The sequence below is a fragment of the Carya illinoinensis genome, chromosome 15 (assembly GCF_018687715.1).
Source record: "Carya illinoinensis cultivar Pawnee chromosome 15, C.illinoinensisPawnee_v1, whole genome shotgun sequence".
NCBI classification, from domain to species: Eukaryota; Viridiplantae; Streptophyta; class Magnoliopsida; order Fagales; family Juglandaceae; genus Carya; species Carya illinoinensis.
Window position 1 is genome coordinate 40,938,618 of NC_056766.1, and position 23,253 is coordinate 40,961,870.

General features: G+C 34.0%; 4 protein-coding genes across 47 annotated transcripts; all 4 read left to right on the plus strand.

Moving 5' to 3' along the window:
* Positions 1-977: 977 nt before the first annotated feature.
* LOC122295758 (disease resistance protein RPV1-like) lies at positions 978-3,725 on the plus strand. Its single transcript, XM_043104979.1, has 2 exons — positions 978-1,510; positions 3,468-3,725. The coding sequence occupies exons 1-2, from the start codon at positions 978-980 to the stop codon at positions 3,508-3,510; spliced, it is 576 nt and encodes a 191-aa protein (XP_042960913.1). The 3' UTR covers positions 3,511-3,725.
* Positions 3,622-5,397, plus strand: LOC122296941 (disease resistance protein RUN1-like). The gene is made up of 2 exons (XM_043106737.1): positions 3,622-4,587; positions 5,389-5,397. Exons 1-2 carry the CDS (start codon positions 3,622-3,624, stop codon positions 5,395-5,397), a joined length of 975 nt encoding a protein of 324 aa, XP_042962671.1.
* On the plus strand, positions 4,448-7,890 carry LOC122295756 (disease resistance protein TAO1-like). The gene is made up of 4 exons (XM_043104974.1): positions 4,448-4,587; positions 5,389-5,682; positions 5,792-6,919; positions 7,012-7,890. The coding sequence occupies exons 2-4, from the start codon at positions 5,422-5,424 to the stop codon at positions 7,108-7,110; spliced, it is 1,488 nt and encodes a 495-aa protein (XP_042960908.1). The 5' UTR covers positions 4,448-4,587; positions 5,389-5,421; the 3' UTR covers positions 7,111-7,890.
* Positions 7,436-21,335, plus strand: LOC122295754 (disease resistance protein Roq1-like). Of its 44 annotated transcripts, none has more exons than XM_043104945.1 (19): positions 7,436-7,578; positions 7,960-9,073; positions 9,433-9,723; positions 9,833-10,675; positions 10,783-11,365; positions 11,764-12,354; positions 12,502-12,581; positions 12,961-13,306; positions 13,542-13,621; positions 14,502-14,685; positions 15,325-15,494; positions 15,624-15,751; positions 16,209-16,276; positions 16,330-16,443; positions 16,741-17,109; positions 17,636-18,228; positions 18,609-18,777; positions 20,199-20,278; positions 20,853-21,335. In XM_043104945.1, exons 2-5 carry the CDS (start codon positions 8,081-8,083, stop codon positions 11,344-11,346), a joined length of 2,691 nt encoding a protein of 896 aa, XP_042960879.1. In that variant the 5' UTR covers positions 7,436-7,578; positions 7,960-8,080; the 3' UTR covers positions 11,347-11,365; positions 11,764-12,354; positions 12,502-12,581; positions 12,961-13,306; positions 13,542-13,621; positions 14,502-14,685; positions 15,325-15,494; positions 15,624-15,751; positions 16,209-16,276; positions 16,330-16,443; positions 16,741-17,109; positions 17,636-18,228; positions 18,609-18,777; positions 20,199-20,278; positions 20,853-21,335. The 44 variants fall into 44 exon arrangements, with proteins under 44 accessions (XP_042960879.1, XP_042960878.1, XP_042960887.1 ...); XM_043104944.1 differs by having other exon boundaries at positions 16,348-16,443; XM_043104953.1 differs by having other exon boundaries at positions 15,325-15,508; positions 16,209-16,443.
* The last annotated feature ends 1,918 nt before the right edge of the window (positions 21,336-23,253 follow it).

Below are 23,253 nucleotides of genomic sequence, written 5' to 3' on the forward strand. Positions count from 1 at the left end.
GATAAATAAATAAAAGGAAGAATATTATTTCTTTTATATTTCAAAATGTCCTAATTTATAGCATTAAATAGTTAAAAATACTAACGAATAATTGAGCTCGAGAAGAAAGAAAGTTGATAATAACTGTAAAACTTTTTTTAAAAGAGGCATATATAGTGAGGTCTCGCTTTTTTAGCAAGGGACTATTTCGAAATCTTGGAACTCAAAAAAATAAAAAAGTAAGAGACTCTTTTGAAATTTTCCAAAAAGATATCATGACATTCTTTCTAAATGTGATATATTAGAATTTTATTAAATTAAAAATAAAATAAAAACAACCATACAATTTCATATATAACAAAAAATTATATATGTTAGTTTGTAAACTTTATTATTATGAGATTTCTACTTGGACTATAATTTTTTCACTTTTGCAGGAAAAGAATTTAATTTTGATCTAGAAAAAACTTATTTTTCATTTAAATTAGAAACATATATGATTAGAAAAAAACTTATTTTTCATTTAAATTAGAAACATATATGATTAGAAAAGATTAAAAATAAAAGGAAAAACAATATTTCTTTTAAATTTAAAATGTCCTATTTTACACCATTAAATAGATAAAATAATAATTATAATAATAATAATAATGAATGATGACACCGAGAAGACGCCCACCAAGAAGTTCCTTCCACGTTTATTTGACCAAAAGCATATGTTTTCTTGTACAGCTGTCATATATGTTTTTTACTCCCAAAAAAACAAAAAAGAAAGTAGAGACCCTCTACCATTCAGAAGGACTTTTCATTTCCCACCGACGCGAATGTCGGTTGATGATACATTCATTGATCAATTAATGCTTTCCATTACATGCAACACGCGCGGAAGTTGCCGAGAAGTTCCTCCTCCAGTACGCAACGCTATATAGGCTTCTTTCATAAAGGAGCTCCATCACCATTCACGATCTATCTGCAACTAGTTATACTTTACATTCAAAATGACTTCTTCCGACTCATCGCCAGAAGTACTACTCTCCTCTGCTTCCTCCTCCAATTCCTCTTCTTTACCCTCTCAATGGAGTTATGATGTATTCTTGAGCTTTCGAGGTGAGGATACCCATTATGGTTTTACTGGTCATCTTCATAGTGCTCTGCATCAAAAGGGAATTAACACTTTTAAAGATGACAAGGAGCTGAGAAAAGGTGAAGAAATTTCACCGGCACTTTTAAAGGCCATTGAAGAGTCAAAGGTTTCGATCATTATATTTTCTGAAAAATATGTGTCATCTACGTGGTGTTTGGATGAGCTGTTGCAAATCCTAAGGTGTAAAGAATCAAAGCAACAGAAGGTTGTAGCAGTCTATTACAAAGTCGAGCCATCTACAGTACGACACCAAATAAATAGTTTCGAATTAAAAACAGCGTTGGCTGAACATAAAGACGCGTTGAAGGATGATGCTAAAGTTCAGAGGTGGAAGACTGCCTTAAAACAAGCTGCCGATCTATCCGGTTTTCATTTACAGATCAACGAGTAATTCCAATAACTCTTATCCCTCTATCGATTCATATATTTTTTTAGCTTTGATATGACGATATACATATATATGTATGTATATATTATATCGTGCGTGTGCATGCGTTAGAATTAAATCCTTCGCTTGAGACTAGGCTTCAACAACTTTTGTTTCCATATATTCTTAATTTGAAAAACAAAGAAATTTGAGATATATAATATAATTTACTTTTGATCGGATTACTTCCTTTGAAGATATACATATACATATATATATATATATATATATATAGTGAGAAGCTGTAATTCAGTAAAAAGGGTGGGAAATTTCCAGCACACATTCACAAGTCGTAAATCCGTACCATAATCAGAAATTCCAATACTCCTGGTTGAACAACAGTTGAATGAGGAAAAAATTCACTCAATATGACATGACGACAACAAGATTTAATATACGAAAACACCACAACACTTATGAAGCAAAATGAACAATTGGACAGAATTCGTCAAACACTCCACGAGGCACTCGACCACATCACAAAATTACACAATGCATCCCAACACTTCACATGGAACTGTCAGCCACATGACAACTACATATATCACCCCCAATAAACATCCACAAGACATAACTTCACATATTACAATTCACAATTTCCATCAACAGTGATTTTTAAGGTTAGTCCGAGAGTCACTTACACACGGAGGGGAAAATCTATGGATGATCACAAGCGTCCCGAGCTCAGAGAGAGAGAGAGGAGAAACTGAGAGGGTGAGACAGAGAGTAAGGGAGGGGAAACCAAGAGGGAAGGCAGAGCTGGGTGGCCGTTAGCTTGAGAACTCGTGATGGAGACAGAATGAGAGTGACGGAGACAGAGGATGAAGAAGGGAAAGTGAGAGACGGCGGGAGGAGAAGTACGCAAACTAGAGGTGGTAAGAGTGGCTGGCGGCCCAAGAATTTTAGAGAGAGAGACTGACGGAGACAGCGAGGGAGAAATAGAGAGGGAAGGAGGGAGGAGTTTGGGTTTGTGTGAAATGGGACAAAACGACACCGTTTTGAGGAGATGGGCAGGCCTTCTCCTAAGGATTTGGGGCCTTAGTTGTGGGCTGGAAAGCCCTCAACTCTAAAAATTGTGTTCATATTGATGTTTGTTTACGTAATAACACTTTTCACACTCAAACTACGGTTTTTTTCTTACCATAAACCCTAAGATATTGCATACATTTATGATTTACCCATTAAATTGGTCAAGCGGCACATTCTTGATATTTATGGTCAAATTAATTTGGAAGGTATAAACTAATTAAAATTTATCTGTAATTTAGAATGCAAATTAATACTTTACAAAACTTTAGCATGGTTTAAATTGAATATGGGTGGTATTTTTTTAACACATAAATGTCAGGTACTAAAAAAAAATTACTACAACGATTAAAGAAAACAGTGAACAAAGAATGACGACCTACATGGCTTTGGTTCTCCACTATTTTGAAAGTCCCATTTATTTTCCCTTTTTCTAAGTCTTGAATTTGATAAAGACAATCTCTACACCTTCTTCGATCACCACTTACGATGATAGTTTTAGTATAGTATTTCAGCTAGCCATGCGAATTGTTACACTTTTAAAATTTATATGTTTTTAACGATTGCTAGTTCAAAAAAGATTGATAGTTATCGTCTAGAGTGTGTAAGTTTTATGCACTCTTTTTTAAAAAAGTAGATTAATTTGGGCCCCTCATGTAAGAATTATTTTATGAATGATGGAATTCACATTTTTTCAAATTGAGTGCGTGAAGTTTGCACAACTTAAGATTATTCTAGCATTACTCTAATGAGAATAAAATTAACTTGTGCCTCGCCAATAACGTCATTTATTACATGAGAATAAAATTATGCGGTAAATTATGTTCTCATGTCTTTTAACGTGAGGAAGTCAAATTCATGAATTTTCTTTTAATCCCTTTGCATTGGCAGGAACGAATCTAAATTTATCGAAGAAATTGTTCAAGAGGTCTAAAAAATAGTACTGAATCGTACATATTTGCATGTTGCTGAGTATCCAGTGGGAATAAACTCTCGTGTAGAAGATATTAGTGAGCTATTATGTATTGAGGAGAATGACATACGCATGATAGGGATTTTTGGTGTTGGTGGAATTGGAAAAACAACTATTGCAAAAGAGATGTATAACCGCATTACTGATCAATTTGAAGGCAATTGTTTTCTTGCAAATGTCAGAGAATCTTCAAAACAAGATCAAGGTGGTCTCGTAAAGTTGCAAGAAACAATTCTTTCTGAAATTCTTAAAGATTCAAGTTTGAAAGTTAGTAATGTTGATCGAGGAATCAATTTGATAACGGAGAAACTTCGCCGTAAAAGAATTCTTTTGGTTCTTGATGATGCTGATTGTTTGGACCAATTAAAAAAATTATGTGGAGGATGCAATTGGTTTGGTTTTGGTAGTCGAATCATCATAACAACAAGGGATGAGGGTTTACTAACTAAGCACAGTGTTCATTTCAAATATCGTATGAAGGAAATGGATCACTATGAAGCTCTTCAGCTCTTTAGCCACCATGCTTTCAAAAGTGACAAACCTGATGATGCTTTTGTGGATGTCATAAAACTTGCACTAAAGTGTGCTAACGGCCTTCCACTCGCTTTACAAGTGATAGGCTCAAATCTATACGGAGAAGATATAGATTTTTGGAAAAGCGAATTGGAAAAGTACAAAAGAATTTCAGAAGAAAATATCCACAAAAAACTCAAAATAAGTTACGATGGATTAGATTATTATACAAAAAAGATTTTTCTTGACATTGCATGTGTCTTCAAAGGAGAATACAGAGATTATGTCACTAAAATATTGAATGGTTGTGGTTTCTTTGCCGATGCCGGTATCAAAAAGCTCAATGATAAATGTCTCATAACTATTAATCCTAATCAATATAATGGTTGCCAATATTTGGAGATGCATGACTTACTAGAAGATATGGGCAAAGAAATTGTCCGACAAGAATCACCCGAAGAACCTGGCAAGCGGAGTAGATTATACTTTCATGAAAATGTTCGTGAAGTACTTGAAAGAAATAAGGTAAGATTTTACCTAAAAATATAATTCTACTTCTGAGTTTTTTTTTTTTTTTTTTTTTTTTTTTTTTTTCAACTGAAGCTATTATTAAAGTAGAAGAAATGGATCCAGAAATACATATAAATTATTATATAGACACACGTACGTACCCTCTACATGAAATATTTTCTCAATGTTGTAAATAAAATAATTTTAATAAAGAAGTACAAATAAAATCATGAAAGCCAATTCACATTTTCTCTATTTTTCTAAAGAGTTTTGCTACATACAAGCAAAGTCGCGTACTAATCTGCGTACCAATACTGATTCCTTCATACTTAAATTTTAAATTAGTACTATTTTTAATAAAATTTACTTTTTGTCTAATCACAATAAAGTGGTGTACATATTAGTGCACAATTGTGCTTGCAACTAGATTTTTTCTTTTCTAAAAAGGCAAAATGCTATGATTATCTGACCCTGTTTTAGTATTTTTAACTGAGTAATACATATTAAAAGGAAGAAGTATAAATGACTTTGACATTTGAACGTACACACTCATTTCTAGAAATCTGAATGATAAAAATAAGGCTATTGCTTTTGAAATCTAAAATAGAAACACCATATGAAGAAAGGTGAGGCCTATGTTTGTTATTTCCTTCTTAATAAATGAAATAGTGATGTACACACGTATTGTAAGAAAAATACATATAATCGTAGCTTGTTCAACTTATATATAGTTCATGAACACTTGCGTAAGTAGTGTTGAATTATAGGGAATTTATCTTTGATTTTTGATAGAACACTTGTGCATTCTCACATTAGGGAACATAGAAAATTGAAGGCATATTGATAAAAATGCCTTGGAAGGACAGCAAGATACGTTTGGGTTCTGAGGTGTTTGCAAAAATGGAAAGACTCAGAATATTAATAGTTAGAAGCTTCGATGACGTCAGTTTTTGTGATGGATTGAATTATCTCTCTAATGAGTTAAGAGTTCTTGATTGGTTCAAATGCCCTTTTGAGTTTTTGCCATCTTCTTTTCATGGAGAGAAACTCATTGATTTCAGAATCGAAGAAAGCAATGTTAGAGATTTAGGCACGAGATTGCAATCTAAGGTAAGTATTTTTATTTTCAATATCATGTCGATCTATCTTATTTTTAAGGTATGCTGCAAATGTCCTTTAATTGTTAATACATTTCCTTTATTTTCTTCTTTTCAAACAGAACTTAACAAGTATAGATCTCAGTTATTGTGAATACTTGACAAATATATCGGATCTTTCAAGTTGCTCAAATCTAGAGAAGTTGTCTTTTCATCGATGTACAAGTTTAGTTGAGGTTCATGATTCTGTTGGATTTTTGGATAAGCTTGTTGAATTGGATTTTAGAGATTGTTCCAGCCTAAAGAATTTGCCAAGAAGCTTTAAGTTGAGATCTCTAGAACTCCTTAAACTTGACGGTTGTACTAGTCTTGAAAACTTTCCAGAAATTGAGTGTGAAATGAAATATTTGAGATGTGTCGAGTTAAAAAGTTGCGTAATACAGGAGCTACCTTCATCCATTACATACCTCATTGGGCTCGAGACGTTATATATAAATGAGTGCAACAGCCTTGTGCATTTTCCAGTAAACATTTTTCAGTTGGAATATCTACAGGATGTTTGCATCCTTTATTGTCCAAATTTTGTAAATTTTGGAAAGGAGGTGGGGCATAATGGACAATTTGTGTCATGTACACAGGAAAATGAAATATCATCAATTATGGAATTGTCGCCTCCAGAATCAAACAATTTATTTAGAACATTTAATTTCTCATCCAGTTTGAAGACTTTAAATCTATCTGGTAGTGGTATTGGTAGCCTTCCTCCATGCATCGAAGGATTTGTTGGATTATCTAAACTTGATTTGACATACTGCAAGCAACTTGAAGAAATTCTACACCTTCCACCAAATGTAGAAGAGGTATATGCAGAAGGATGTTCCGGTCTAAAGAATTTCTTACCAGAATCAAATAATTTATCTCGGACATATAATTTCTCATCCAGTTTGAGGACTTTAAATCTATCTGGTAGTGGTATTGTTAGCCTTCCTCCATGCATCGAAGGATTTGTTGGATTGTCTTACCTTTGTTTGAGAAACTGCAAGCAACTTGAAGAAATTCTACACCTTCCACCAAATATAGAATCGTTTGAGGCTATAGGATGCGTGTTATTGGAACGTTTTCCTCATGTATCGACAGAATCTTCATTTGGTACACCTGACTTAAAACGGCTTAGGAGGATTAACTTATCGGAATGCAATAAAGTGGAAGTGGATGTAGGGAATCATGCGCCAGATCCATTATTGGTTCAGGTATGCATGTCTCATCTATTTGATCTCTAATTTCTTTCTGTTTCGTATTTGATAGCTTGTATTTGTTTTCTAAAATATAGTTGGTTTAATAGGAACGCTTTCGGGAGAAAGATTCAAGTACAATTATATATCCAGGAAGTATAGATTCCAAAGTGGTTCAAGTATTGCAAGGAGGCTACTTCATTAAGTAAATCTATTGAAGTAGAAATGGATCATAATGCGTCCATGTGTTTTGGGCATCAGATCGTGGCATTAGTTTTGTGTTTTGTTGTGGGACCTCTTCTAACATGGAGTTTGTGTGGTTTTAATATCTCAATAAACAGCCAGCGGATTGGAAATGATGATACGCGGTTACGGGATTCAATGGACCCACATTGTGTATGCCTAAAATACATAGCTGGAAATTCTATTGATGAAATTCTGTCAAGAAGTTACAGGGAGGGGAACAATAATATGAGGTTTACATTTGAAAGTGATTCAGAGAAAGCAGTCTTAAAAAGTGTCGGAGTCCATCTAATATACAGGAATGACAATTTGATTGATCTTAATAATCAACGTTCAAAGAGATACCGAGATGATGGTGAGAATGACTTGGAACCCAATTGGAACCCACAAAAGAAGAGGCGGGGATCTTCAACGGCTAGCTCTAGCCTACTTAAGTATAGTACTACAACTAGCCATGCGAATTGTTACACTTTCAAGATTCATATGTTTTTAAGATGTGCAAGTCTCGTGCACTCTATTTAAAAATAGTAGATTAATCTGGGCCCCACATGTAAAAATTATTGTTTTTAATGGTGGAACCCACATTTTTTCAAAGTGAGTGTGCTGAGCTTGTACAACTTAAAATTGTATCTAACATTAGTCTAGTTCAAATGTTAGGGGTCATTTTCCTACATTTAGTATTTAACTTGTGCCCTGCCAATAAAGTCATTTATTACATGAGAATAAAATTATGCATGTGTAGATCATGTTCCCATGTATTTTAACACAAGGAATTCAAATGCCTGAATTTTCTTTTAATCCTTTTGCATTGGCAGGAACGAATCTAAATTTATGGAACAAATTGTTCAAGAGGTCTCAAAAATAGTATTAGATTGTACATATTTGCATGTTGTTTAGTATCCAGTGGGAATAAAGTCTCGTGTAGAAGATATTAATATGCTATTATGTATTGAGGAGAATGACGTACGCATGATAGGGATTTTCGGTATTGGTGGAATTGGTAAAACAACCATTGCAAAAGAGATGTATAACCGCATTACTAATCAATTTGAAGGTAGCTGTTTTCTTGCAAATGTTAGAGAATCTTCAAAACAAGATCAAGGTGGTCTCGTAAAGTTGCAAAAGACAATTCTTTCTGACATTCTTAAAGATTCAAGTTTGAAAGTTAGTAACGTTGATCGAGGAATCAATTTGATAACGGAAAGACTTTGTCGTAAAAGAATTCTTTTGGTTCTTGATGATGTTGATCATTTGGACCAATTAAAAAAATTATGTGGAAGATGCGATTGGTTTGGTTCTGGGAGTCGAATCATCATAACAACAAGGGATGAGGGTTTACTAACTAAGTATGGTGTTAGTTTGAAATATCCTATGAAGGAAATGGATCACAATGAAGCCCTTCAGCTCTTTAGCCAGCATGCCTTCAAAAGTGACAAACATATTGATGGTTTTGCGGATCTCTTAGAGGATGCACTACATTATGCTGGCGGCCTTCCACTTGCTTTAAAAGTGATAGGCTCAAATCTATATGGAGAAGATGTATGTTATTGGAAAAGTGAATTGGAAAAGTACAAAAGAATTCCAGAAAAAGAAATCCAGGAAAAACTCAAAATAAGTTATGATGGATTAGATGATTCTACAAAAAAGGTTTTCCTTGACATTGCATGTTTCTTTAAAGGAGACAAGAGAGAATATGTCACTAAAATACTGGACAGTTGTGGTTTCAGTGCCTATGCTGGTATCAAAAAGCTCAATGATAAATGTCTCATAACAATTGATCAATATGATGGTAACCAATATTTGTGGATGCATGACTTACTACAAGATATGGGAAGAGAAATTGTTCGACAAGAATCACCCAAAGAACCTGGCAAGTGCAGTAGATTATGGTTTGACAAAGATGTCCGTGAAGTACTTGAGAAAAATAAGGTCAGATTTGCCCTTGAAATATAATTCTACTTCCGAGTTCTCTTTTTTCTCAAATGAAGCTACTATTAAATTAAAAGAAATGGATCCAGAAATACATATAAATTATTATATACACACATATGTACCCTCCACATAAAATATTGTCTCAATGTGAAAATAAAATAATTTTAGTAAAGAAGTATAAAGAAAATCATAAAAACCAATTCCCCTTTTTCCCATATTTTTCCTATAAAGGCAAAATGCTATGATTATCTGATGCTTTTTAGTATTTTAAACTGAGTAATACGTATTAAATAAAAGAAGTATACATGACTTTTTAGTATTTTAAACTGAGTAACACTTGTGCATTCTCACATTAGGGAACAGAGCAAATTGAAGGCATATTGATAGATTTGCCTTGGGAGGACTGCATGATACGTTTGGGTTCTGAGGTGTTTGCAAAAATGGAAAGCCTCAGAATATTAAAAATTATATCCTGCAGGGAAATTTTTTGTGGTGGATTGAAGTATCTCTCTAATGAGTTAAGAGTTTGTGATTGGCTCGGTTGCTCTTTGGAGTTTTTGCCATCTTCTTTTCATGGAAAGAAACTCATTGTTTTAAACATCAAAGGAAGCAATATTACTGATTTCGGCACGGGATTGCAATCTAAGGTAAGTATTTTTATTTTCAATATCATGTCGATCTGTCTTACATTTAAGGTATGATGCAAATTTCCTTTAATTGTTTATATGTTTCCTTTATTTTCTTCTTTTTAAACAGAACTTGACACGTATAGATCTCAGTTATTGTCGATACTTGACAAATATATTAGATCTTTCAAGTTGCCCAAATCTAGAGGAGTTGGTTCTTGATGGATGTACAAGATTAGCTGAGGCTCATGATTCTGTTGGATTTTTGGATAAGCTTGTTGAATTGAGATTGGAAGGATGTTCCAATTTCAAGAAGTTGCCAAGTAGCTTCAAGTTGAGATCTCTAGAATTACTCAAGCTTGAAGGTTGTACAAGCCTTGAAAACTTTCCTGAAATTGAGTGTGAAATGGAACATTTGAAGCGGGTCGTGATAGAAAGCACTGTAATACAGGGGCTACCTTCATCCATTACATACCTCACTGGACTCGAGGAGTTATTTATCAATGGGTGCAAAAGCCTTGTGCTTTTTCCAATAAACATTTTTCAGTTGGAACATCTAAAGGATGTTACAGTCATTAAATGTCCAAATTTTGTAAATTTTGGACAGGAGGTGGGGCATAATGGACAATCCATGCCATGTACACAAGAAAATAAAATTTCATCCAGTTTGGCTTATTTAAATCTATCTGATTGTGGTTTTGTTAGCCTTCCTCCATGCATTGAAGGATTCGTTGGATTGTCTTACCTTCCTTTGAGAGATTGCAAGCAACTTGAGGAAATTGTACACCTTCCACCAAATTTAGAACAGGTAGATGTTACAGGATGCATGTTATTGCAATGCTTTCCTCATGTATCGACAGAATCCTCATTTGGTATAACCGAGTTAAAACGGCTAAAATTGATTCACCTATCAGAGTGCAATAAAGTGGATGTGAATGTCGGGAATCAAGCACCAAATCCATTATTGGTTCAGGTATACACGTCTGATCTATATGATCTCTAATTTCTTTCTGTTTCATATATATGCCATATTTGATAGCTTGTATTTGTTTTCTAACATATATATACTTGGTTTAATAGGAACGCTTTCGGGAGAAAGATTCAAGTAGGATTATATATCCAGGAAGTAGGATTCCAGAGTGGTTCAAGTATTGCAAGGAGACTACTTCATATACTAATTCTATTGAAATAGAAATTGATCCTAATGAGTCCATATGTTTTGGTTATCAGATCATGGCATTAGTTTTGTGTTTTGTTTTGGGAACTCTTCCGGTGGGATGTAGAATAGAAACTATTACTATCTCAATAAATGGCCAATCGATTACACATGCTAACATATGGCCTTCAAAAGACCAACATCGTGTATTGCTACAGTACATAGCTGGAAATTCTATAGATCAGATGGTGTCAAGAAGTTATAGGGAGGGGAACAATATGAGGTTTACATTTGGAAGTGATAGAAAGAAAGCAATCTTCAAAAGTGCGGGAGTCCATCTAATATACAGGAATGACAATTTGAGTGATCGTATTCTACCTTCAAGTATGATGGTGAGCATGACAATGGATCCCGATTGGAACCCCGAGCAGAAGAGGCGGGGATCTTCAGCCAGCTCTAGCATTATGGAAATTCAAGGAGGCTATTAATGAAGAACTTTCGACTTGGGTATGTGATAATAACCGAATTGTCTTGGGTATGTGATAATAACCGAATTGTGTAGAATTTTAGTAAATTAAATAAAGCATTATCACAATTATATATATAGTGTTAATTCTTATATTTTTATTAGTTTTGAAAATTTATTTTGTTTTATTGTGATTATATAGCTTCATAAATTAATTATTTCTTGCTTTGATTCATTGATTTTTTAGTGCTTAGCTTATTTTATTTTAGAACTTATTTTTCTGGACTGGATTATAATTTATTTAGTTTATATTTGATTGATTTTCTGGACTGGAGGTTCAGGTATAATTTCTTTCTGTTTCGTATATATGGCATATTTGATAGCTTGTATTTGTTTTCTAACATATACTTGGTTTAATATGAATGCTTTCGGGAGAAAGATTCAAGTAGGATTATATATCCAGGAAGTAGGATTCCAGAGTGGTTCAAGTATTGCAAGGAGACAAGTTCATATAGTAATTCTATTGAAGTAGAAATTGATCATAATGCGTCCATGTGTTTTGGCATCAGATTGTGGCATTAGTTTTCTGTTTTGTCGTGGGACCTACGGGGGGTACTTTAATCACCACAATAAACGGCCAGCTGATTAATAGAGATATTTTGATTGTGATATACGGCCTTCAATGGACCCACATGATCGTGTGTGGCTACAATACATAGCTGGAAATTCTATTGATCAGATGCTGTCAAGAAGTTACAGGGAGGGGAACAATATGAGGTTTACATTTGAAAGTTGGCTTTGAGAAAGCAATCTTCAAAAGTGTTGGAGTCCATCTAATATATAGAAATGACAATTTTATTGATCTTAATATTCAACTTTCAAAGAGATACCGAGATGATGGTGAGTATGACATGACTTGGAACCTGATTGGAACCCACAACAGAAGAGGCGGGGATCTTCAACGGCCAGCTCTAGGTTTAATGGAGTTCATGGATGCTAATGAAGATTTGGATTTAAAACTTCAACTTGGGTATGTGATAATAGCTGAATTGTGCAGAATTTTACTAAATTAAATAAAGCGTTATTGCAATTATATATATAGTTTTAATTCTTATATTTTTATTAGTTTTGAAATATTTATTTTTCTAACTTAAATTTGAACTTTATCTTAATGAAGGAATTGAAGTTCGAAAAGGAATCAAAGTTGCAGAAGGAATCAAAGTTGGGAAAGAACTATAACCATAACAGACTTTAACGGTAATAGGCTTGTAGCTATTTTAACATTCTAAGAGCAGTCAAATTTTTTTTTCTTTAGTTTCATTTTAAATATTGCTTTGATATTTATTTACATTCATATTTTAGAATTTATTTTCGTGAATATGCCTAGCTAAATTTTCAACTAAGGTTAAGGATGAAACCTCATTAAAGATTAGTAATATTATTTATGAGATTGGTTTTTACCAATTGTCGATGCTTTCAATTGAGAGGGATAAAATTCTTGACATGCTTCAATCATGTTTTTATCATGATTTAGAATAATCTTAATTAGCTGATAGCTTTATTCATAATTTTGTTAAAAATAAAAACTATTGAAATAGAAATTGATCATAATGCTTCCATGTGTTTTGGGCATCAGATCGTGGCATTGTGTTTTGTGTTTTTGCATCAGAACAAGAATAAACGGCCAGCAGATTAGAACTGATCATGAGATGCGGCTACAGACTTCAATGGATCCACATGATCGTGTATGGCTACAATACATAGCTGTAAATTCTATTGATCATGAGATTCTGTCAAGAAGTTACAGGGAGGGGAACAATAATATGAGGTTTACATTTGAAAGTGATTTAGAGAAATCAATCTTCAAAAGTGCTGGAGTCCATCTAATATACGGGAATGACAATTTCATTGATCCTATTCAACTTTCAAAGAGATATCCGCGAGATGATGGTGAGCATGACTTGGAACCCACAACAGAAGAGGTGTGGATCTTCAACCAGCTCTAGCATTATGGAAATTCAAGGATGCTAATTGATTTAATTAATGAAGATTTGGATTTAGAACTTCCACTTGGGTATGTGATGATAGCCGAATTGGACAGAAGTTTGCTAAATTAAATAAAGCATTATCACAATTATGTAGTGTTAATTCTTATTTTTTTTTTTGTCTTGAAATATTTAGTTTTCTTACTTAAATTTGAACTTTATCTTAATGAAGCAATTGAAGTTCAGAAAGGAATCAAAGTTGCGGAAGGAATCAAAGTTGGGAAAGAACTATAACCATAATAGACTTGAAGGGTAACAGACTTGTAGCTTTTACATTTTGAGAGCAGTGGAATTTTTATTTTTCTTTAGTTTCATTTTAAATATTGCTTTGATATTTATTTATGTTGATTTTCTAGAATTTATTTTCATGGATACGCCTAGCTAAATTTTCAACTAAGGTTAAGGATGAAACCTCATTAAAAATAAGTAATATTATTTATGAGATTGATTTTTTCTCCAATTATTGATGCGTTCAACAATTTATTGTTATTGCTTCATATAAATTGAAAGGGATAAAATTCTTGATATAAATTCAATCATATTTTTCTCATGATCTAGAATAGTATTAATCAGTTGAGTGCCTGATTGATAATTTTGTTAAAAATTACCACTCTTGGTTTTCTCCTCGGGTTTGATAAAAGTCCTCTTTGGTAAGAGCCCTTAATCACTTCTAAAGTGATATTTGGTTGAGCTATTATGGTGTTGATGATCTAGAACAGTAAAGGGATGAAAAAAATAAATGTTTGAAGAAGGCTGATTGGTATTCCTAATGTACTTCCAACGATGAAGATAGGCTGATTTTCCTTTAATGAAGCATGATTATGTCATATTACTTGACGTCATGAGGCATGAGTGCTCAGGGCATGTTTTAAAGTATTGCATGCATATTTATCAATCAAAACCAGATATGAGAAAAGTTCGTGGAATAAATCCTTTCACTATTAGCATGTTTAGAACTTCAATTGTATTATCTCATGGTGACTCGTGAATAAGCATCCATTGATATTCCATGTATCTTAGAAAACATTTTCATTGGAAATTAGTACTCTTTTAAAGGTATTTTTTAGTTTTAGTGACACATAATGAACCTATCTCGAATTGTTTTGCAATGGTTCAAACCTTGCATTCACAGGATGCTTGTGGAATTTGCAGCAATCTCCTCGACCACCTTACTAGAATTTCAGTACATATATATGCCAGGAATATTGAAACGGGTTCAAGGCCTCAAAGACTCTGTTTTTAGACCAAGACCAGATCTGTAAAGGGAGATTTAAGGGCCCTGAAAATTATGTTTTACAGACCTAAGGACCATAAGGGTAAGTTGAACAAGGTTGGAATTGTACAGCATTACATAAAAGGAGTTATAATTTTCTTGGATTCTTTTTGGGTTAACCCAATAGGATTTGAATTGGACCTGATTTCTTAGCCCTTTTTCACCTTTTTAGCTTTCTTCTCGGGTTTTGATAAAAGTCCTCTTAGGTAAGAGCCTTGATTTCTTATGGAGTTGATGATCTAGAACAGGAAAGGGGATGAAAAAATAAACGTTTGAAGAAGGCTTATTGGTATGCCTAATGTACTTCCAACAATGAAGAGAGATTGATTTTCCTTTAAAGAAGCATGATTATGTCATATTACTTGACGTCATAAGGCATGAATGCTCAAGGCATGTTTTGAAGTATTGCATGCATATTTGTCAATCAAAACCAGATATGAAAAAAGTTTGTGGAATAAATTCTTTCACTATTAGCATGTTTAGAACTTCAATTGCATTATCTCATGGTGACTTGTGAATAAGCATCCATTGACATTCCATGTATCTTAGAGAACATTTTTATGGAAAATTAGTACTCTTTCAAATGTATTTTTTAGTTTAAGTGAACATAGAATGAACCTATCTCGAATTGTTTTGCAATAGCTCAAAACTTGCATTCATTGGATGCTTGTGGAATCTGCAGCAATCTCCTCGACCACTTTACTGGAATTTCAGTACATATATATACACCAGGAATATTGAAACATGTTCAAAGGCCTCCAAGACTATGTTTTCAGACCAAGACCATATATTTAAAGGGAGATTTAAGTGCCTTGAAAACTATGTTTTACAGACCTAATGACCATAAGAAGGGTAAGTTGAACAAGGTTAGAATTGTACAACATTACATAAAAAGAGTTATAATTTTCTTTGATTCTTTTTGGGTTAACCAAATAGGATTTGTATTGGACCTGATTTCTTATCCCTTTTTCGCCTTTTCAGCTTTCTGTGAGACTACCACGTCTTCCCATATTGGAAAGGATGCTGGATGAATTGTTATACTAGGCAGTAGAAGGTCACCATTAAAAGGCTGAAGTTAATGACCAAATTTATGTGTGGAGGGAAGAAAGGTAATGTGCGTGGAGCTCGTTTTCTTAACATTTCTGGCAAACGCATGCATTGAGATGAAATTAATTAATGTCTGTGCAAGTTAAGGGAATCTAAATTGTTGTTGATTTTCTTTTTCATCATACTGTAATTGTTGATCTTCTTGAGCTGCATTTGTCAAAATACAGGGTAATTGCTGAAAGTTTTTGGTTTGAGAAATGACATAAATCAAAGGTCCTAATGCCCTGGATGGGATTATTGTCATACATTTGTACTCGTCTCAACATTAGAATGAACTCTTACTGGTTATTGTCATACATAATCCCTGCTTACTGGTTACTAATCATAAGGTTATGTACTAATGCATAATGAAAGACTTCTATATTAGTATCACCAATATTGGCCTGCCATTTTGTGGTTATCTTGCTGGAGCTCTTGTATCTAATCACGACTTACTTGATGGCTAACTGTATGTGGCAGAGGTAGTGGCGGAGCTAGGATTTTATTTCGATAGGTGCAAAATCTAAATAAATTTTTTTTAAAAAAAGGTATGAACTATTTTTCTTTTGTAGAACATTTCTTCAATTATAATGACAATAAGTTCTTTACACTTCTTTAGATGAGGATGCACTGCTACATCTAATGGATGCAACTGCAGACATGCCACTGTTCCTACAGCACCCCCTCCCTGTCATGTTGATGTAGGATATGCAAAGTAAGTGACCCAATAATATTTCATTCCAAAAGATTGAATTTATTATCAATACCATAAACACAAACATGTAAGAGCCTAGATTGTTAAATTGGTAGAGTTTTATTAATCACTTTTCTTCTAGAAAATCCTACATATTTTGTTCTGTTAGAAAATGTGTACCATGGACGAATCGGTTAGTTATTAATGCTTGCTAAATATGTTATAATTATAACAAGATATGTGTAATTAGTTAGTAATTGGTGATTTGTATTTAAGCTTTCATTTTCATATTTGTGGTCTCTTCTTCTGAGGCATCAGAATCAGAAACCCTCCTGAAGTTCAAGGCCTCCCTTCAACCCAATGACGCATTAATCAGCTGAAATGGCTCAACAACACCATGTTCTGAGCATAACGTAAATTGGGTTGGTGTTCATTGTGGGAAAGGAAAAGTTAAGGGTTTACGACTCGAGAATATGGGACTAAATGGTTTCATTGATGTGGACTTGCTCGCGTTACTGTCGAATTCGAGAACTAAAAGCTTTATGAAGAAAAACTTTAACCTTGCCAAAGCTTTTGGAGCTTGAGGATAACCATTTTGATGGTCAGATACCAGATTTTCAACAGAATTCATTGAGTGCTTTTAACGTATCAGGCAATGAATTGGGATGGATTCAAGCTCCTTCTCTGGTGAGTCAACTTTTTATGAGATCATCTATATATATATATATATATATATCTATATATATAATGTATCATGTGCATGCACATGTATATGTACTTACACAAACGTGTTTCTTCAGTTGTATTTATTCTTCACAGAGTTATCAGAAAATGGCTGCTTCTGACAAACTCTTAAGTGACAAAGTAATAGTTACAAATATGCAGTCTTATGCTTTGAACTAAAATATAGATTAAGCCTATAAGTGATCTATTGGATTCTATATTGTTATGGTATAAGATTAATTGTTAGATCTATATCTATATACTCAAAACTTTTGAGTTGAATATAATGTATGAACATATATGATCATATCAAGGCATCACTAGCATCTAGCACTTTCCACATTGATATTGGACATTGATTAGCCAACTTAATCCTCCAAAGAACTGAAAACCCACATGAAACAATGGCTAAAGCCCGCATATGCATATATACAAGGGTAAATATGTGTGAAAACATTCAGGCAGTGATGGTTTGTCCTATCAATGGCAGGAAATTTAGAGCTATGTGGAATGCCCGTGGGTAATTGTGATGAAGGCTCAATTCCAAGCATCCTAGTGATTGTCATACTTGCAACGATGGCAACAGTCGGAATAGGTGTGATGGTCTTCATCAACCACAAGAGGCAACCTTCTTTATTGACAAAGGCTCCAGTACAGCCATTAAACTTGCAAAAGAAATCAGGCATAAAGGAATCAAACGAATCAGGGCAAGACTCAACAAACTACAGTGGAAATACCAAGAAGGTTGAGAATGTGAAGCTGGCCTTTGTCAGGGAAGATAGGGAGAGGTTTGATATGCAGGAATTGCTAGAAGCCTCAGCTGAGATATTGAGCAGTGGATCATTTGGGTCTTTGTGTCTTCTTACAAGGCTGCCTTGCACAATGGACAGGTGATGGTTGTGAAGCAGTTCAAACAAATGAATAATTTGGGGAAAGAGGAGTTTCAAGAGCATATGAGCAAGCTAGGGAGGTTGAGACACCCGAATCTGCTTCCTCTGGTGGCTTACTACCATATATAGGAAGGAAGAGAAGCTCTTAGCATTTTGACCGTGCAGAAGGCCAGCTTGGCCGTTCATCTACATGGTACACTGATCTCCTTTCTAAAATATGTTTGCTCACATGTGCATGTATATTAGTTCATGAATTGGTAGGCCCTCTGTATATGTTTCTTTATAAACATAGCATTTTGGTCATGCATGCATGCATACATACATACATACATACATATATATCATATCCGCCTCTGTTGTGTAATCACTTTCAATGCGTTCACTGACATCATTTTCAATGCAAAGAAGCACTATCACATTGTCCAATTATACCAATAGTCCTAATTATAAGCCAGTTTGGAGGAAAACTTTGTCATTCTTCAATTTACTGTTTATAATTAAAAAGCAATACTCAATCTGGTTGAACAAAGTCTGAATTTTTTTTTTTCTTGTTCTTCCTTTATGGTAGTTCAGCCCCAAGACAACCTACATAGCCCTTTGTTCATGCTGCTTGCTTTTCCATTCCTCCTCTGTTTTGTTCAAACCACAAGTCGGCAACTTATGGCCATTAATTGGTCTCTCTCTGCCACATATTGAAGATGTTCAACCACACCGAATGCTAAACTCTTGGCCACGATATTCGGTAACTGTTTTAACTCTCTACCTCACTCTTTTATGGACTATTATATTCATTTGGTTAGATGATGTTGTGTTTTGAGTGTTTAAACACGGTTTGTCAAGGGGCCTATGAGTTTGAACTTATGAAATCACGAGAATGCTTTGTCAAGGGGCTTATGAGTTTGAGAAAATATTTGTGAACGTAGAAACAAGAGAAATTAGTTCAACCTACTACTGTTTTTGGTCTAAGGCAGTTTGGTTTTTATTATAGTTTCTACTATAGATTTAGCTCTATCATTTCCTTTACCTGAATCCCTTTTTAATTGGTTTAAACCCTCCATTTTATACTTCAAAGCATTAGAAATCAGTGTTTGTTTGTGAGCCACCTTCTCAAGCTTAAACCAACGTGAACAACCATAGATTACACCAAACCAGTAAAATCTGCAGCAGTCAACTAACAACCTATTTCACCTCTTCCTCAACTACTCAACTCAAGCCTCTTGTAGCTATTGAACTTGCCTCATTCTAGACCACCTCAAGAGGTAGCACAACCACCATAGAAACCACCAAAGACGCAGGTAAGTTCCCTCTTTTAATTCTGTCCAAAACTGTAGCATAGCAGCAAACTCTTTCTGCAATGCGTTTACTCCTCTAAATTTATGTAATTAATTCCTTCCTATTAGTTTCTGTTTGGTTGACTCTCTAGCTTATTTATCTCCATTTGATCACTTCTAAATCCTTGCTTGTGTAATTAGGAATGTATTAGAAAGAGAGAAGGTTTGAAAACAAGAAAATACACAAGCTCTTGGCTGTCCTTCCAGTGCAGAAAAAATTCAGCAACTTCAACTTTTGATTCCTATTAAGTTTCAGCACCTTAGTTTGCTTTTATTTCTTCTCTTCAACTCAGCCTCAATATGTGACATTAGGACAACCAAATGACCTTAAAATCTCAGACCAAAACCAGATCTTAAGTAGCTGAAACTGAGGGGAACAGCAACACACACAACAACAGCAGAAAGTTGTAAGAGACAGCAGCAGTAACAGTTTCTCATTTTGTTTTCCCTCTCCTTCTCACATGTAATCTCTTCTTACTCCAAGGACCCTCATCTATACGATATATTCTAGTCCAGTGGATGAAATATTCGAGCTCAGAATGAAGCAAAACAGAAAACAAAAACATCCTATCTGCAGCAGCAGTTTTCATATTTGAACCCCTCATTGTTTACTGTAATTTCTAATGCTTTTACGTCTTAGTTCCTCTTAACTCAAGCCTCCTCACCTCTAACTTCATTTGGTTGAGTAGTAGAAAGTATGGTGGAGGAAATGATAATTTGGAGCAAGAAAACATCTATGTTAGTTGCAATGTTATAGTGTTAATTCTTATATTTTTCTTAGTTTTGAAATATTTATTTTTCTTACTTAAATTTGAACTTTATCTTAATGAAGGAATTGAAGTTTGGAAATGAATCAAAGTTGAGGAACGAATCAAAGAAGGGAAAGAATTGTAACCAGAACAAACTTCAACGGTAACAGACTTATAGCTATTTTTACGTTTTGAAAGCAGTGTGATTTTTAATTTTTTGTTGTTTCATTTTAAATATGGATTTGATATTTATTTGCGTTCATATTTTAGAATTTATTTTCATGAATTTGCCTAGCTGAATTTTCAACAAAGGTTAAGGATGAAACCTCATTAAAGATTAGTAATATTATTTATGAGATTGATTTTTTTTCCAATTATTGATGCGTTCAACGATTTATTATTCTCGATTCATATCAATTGAGAGGGATAAAATTCTTGATATAAATTCAATCATATTTTCATAATCTAGAATAATTTTAATCAATTGAGATCCCAATTCATAATTTTGTTAAAAATAAAATTATCCGTTAATAGTTTTTTCATTGTTTAGATTAAATTGCATATTTAAAATTTATTTTAGTTTTTTATTGTGATTATAGCTTGATAAGTTAATTATTTCTTGCTTTGATTCTTATTTTATTTTAGAACTTAATTTTTTGTACTAGATTAGAATGTATTTTAGTTTGTATACTAGTCCCGTGCATATGACACAAATGTAGATTTATCGTGGCTTTCAGGTGAAGAGATTGAAGGACATGATTGCATCTGGCTAGTCATTTGTGGGGATTTTTCTTTCAGTTCACTTCTCTAAGATCTAGTGGGGTATGGAATTTCCTTTATTACGAGCATTTCTTTTAATTTTGGCTTTGGATTGCTAGCCAGAGAAAAGTAAAGTTGTTGCTTTTAATAAATATAATGTAGCTTTTTTGTTTGCTACTTTACTTGTTTTTTGGCCGTCTGGATAGACCAAAAAGATTCCTTTTGGTGTTGTAGGGGTTGCAGTTTTTCAGGTTCAAGATATTGGTTTTTTTTCGAGTTTTGTGATCGTAAAGTTTGGATCACTTATGGCGTAGGTTGTTTACATGTAAAGTTGTGGTTTGTTTGGTTTTGGTTTATAAATAGGCATGTTTAGATTGGTTTTATTGATTTATTTATTTAGTTTAATGTATAGGTTGTTTTTATTTTACTGGATTTTGATGCTTGGGATGGTTTTTCTTGAATATTTGTAAATCACATGTGTCTTGCTTGTTACCACGGTATTCCTCCGCCATAAGTGAGGACAATCAATAAAATTGGGGTACCGTCCTCTTCTTAAAAAAGAAAAGAAAAGAAAACTTATGGCTTGTGTGCCTTTCCAAACTCTAGTAATTTTCGTGGTTAAGATCATTATGTACTACCGATTCATACTTTCATGAATTATAAATTAGGATTTTTGGCAGACAATTGTGGTGACGAAAAGAGAAAATTTTGCCTTTTGAGTTGTTGGTTTTCACTGTATAGCAAGTTGTGGCTTGATTTCTCAGGATCAAGAACATTCATGGTGGACAAGACAATTGGTGAATTGTAACAACTTATTGCTCATTATGATGTAACCAGGATATTGTTCTGTTTTGTATAACCAGGAAGTAGCCTTTGGTTAAATTGTTCATGTTAATGTAACCAGTTGTGAATTGCAAAGCAGTGTCAAATGCAATGGTCTTTGTCTTTTTACCAAGTTTTGTATTAGTATTTGGCTATGTTTTACTGTGAAGGATTAAATATGTAGACACAGCATGCAGTCTTGGAGAGTCTGATGGGCATAGTTCACAAAAGGATACCAATAAGCTTGCAGTCTTGAAGTGGTGCTGCTCATCACTTCCACCACTCACTAGGTTTTTCCTTGGCTCCTTCATTCTTGGTGGCTCAAAATCAGTCGACAGTTCCTCCTCTGTCTGCAAATGGCAAAATCAATAAGAACATTGGCTCATTGATAAACAAAAAAGTGCAAATGGAAGTGTATTTACAAGATGGCCAAAGCTATTTAACCAAATCCACCAAAAAATATGAAGGAGTATGCTATACCAGACTTCCGAGGAAAGGGTCAATTTTTTTCTTCATTTCCTCTATTTCCTGAAATATGCCTTAATATTATATACCATATTTGGCTAACTCAAGAAAATTAAAGCCCTACATAAAGACTACTAAGGCTAGCCTAGACCTCATAAACCAAAAAAAAAAAAAAAAAAAAAAAAAAAATCACAGTAAATAAAATTTGAAACAGCAAAACGCAAATAAATATAGGGTAAATTTTTAACAAACACGGAAACAGGATATAGGGATATAAAAAAACTAAATAAAAATGAAGAACAAATTTTAATAGAAAATAGTCCCAAACTAGAGAAAAATACGATTGAACTTATGACATTACTGTATACCTTCAGTTTCGCCCCCGATAGTCAATTTGGATGATGGGAAAGGTTGGAACACAGTAGAGACTAAGATATGAACCCACAATCCTCTAACCCTCCCAAAAGATAATTTCCATTAATTGTATTAGAAAGAAATCATATTTCAAATTACCTCAATTTTATTTCCTTCCATATCAGTTTTTCTTAGGGGTGGGCAGCAGGGGCCCGCCCCCCGCTACCCCGCCCCCGTCCCCCCCGCCTCCGCATGGGCGGACGGGGTACCCTGCACCGCACATGCCGGGGCGGGGTCCCTCGCCCTGCATGAAAAACACTAAGCGGGGGCTGGGGGCGGGGAGGGCTCAACCCCGCCCCGCTTTTCCCCCGCCCAGCTTTTCCCCCGCCCCGCACTTTATATTTATATTTATAAATATATATTTTTATATTTATAAATATATATTTTTATTTTACAAATTGTATATTTTTATTTTACAAATTGTATATATATATATATATATAAATATATATTACAATTTGTTAAAACTTGTTCATAAGAGTCACAAGAGAGTGAGACTTATTCATCACAAGATTGCATATGCCATGGGCACCCTAGGCCTCCTTTATATAGAACTCTAAGGCCATACAAGAGTCTTACTTGAGCAATGTGGGACTTAACAGAAGTCTCACTCTCTTGTGACTCTTGTAAACAAGTCCAATAAATTTAAAAATTAGTAACATAATTTTTATGTTATTA

What these genes read in the sequence shown, in the direction of transcription:
- LOC122295758 (XM_043104979.1), top strand. Translation starts at nt 978, where the DNA reads ATGACTTCTTCCGACTCATCGCCAGAAGTACTACTCTCCTCTGCTTCC. An exon ending in TTTCATTTACAGATCAACGA is followed by an intron (nt 1,511 to 3,467) that starts GTAATTCCAATA and finishes TTGCATTGGCAG; the next exon opens with GAACGAATCTAAATTTATCG.
- LOC122296941 (XM_043106737.1), top strand. Translation starts at nt 3,622, where the DNA reads ATGATAGGGATTTTTGGTGTTGGTGGAATTGGAAAAACAACTATTGCA.
- LOC122295756 (XM_043104974.1), top strand. Translation starts at nt 5,422, where the DNA reads ATGCCTTGGAAGGACAGCAAGATACGTTTGGGTTCTGAGGTGTTTGCA. An exon ending in GCACGAGATTGCAATCTAAG is followed by an intron (nt 5,683 to 5,791) that starts GTAAGTATTTTT and finishes CTTTTCAAACAG; the next exon opens with AACTTAACAAGTATAGATCT. An exon ending in CAGATCCATTATTGGTTCAG is followed by an intron (nt 6,920 to 7,011) that starts GTATGCATGTCT and finishes TTGGTTTAATAG; the next exon opens with GAACGCTTTCGGGAGAAAGA.
- LOC122295754 (XM_043104929.1), top strand. Translation starts at nt 8,081, where the DNA reads ATGCTATTATGTATTGAGGAGAATGACGTACGCATGATAGGGATTTTC. An exon ending in AAGTACTTGAGAAAAATAAG is followed by an intron (nt 9,074 to 9,432) that starts GTCAGATTTGCC and finishes TTCTCACATTAG; the next exon opens with GGAACAGAGCAAATTGAAGG. An exon ending in GCACGGGATTGCAATCTAAG is followed by an intron (nt 9,724 to 9,832) that starts GTAAGTATTTTT and finishes CTTTTTAAACAG; the next exon opens with AACTTGACACGTATAGATCT.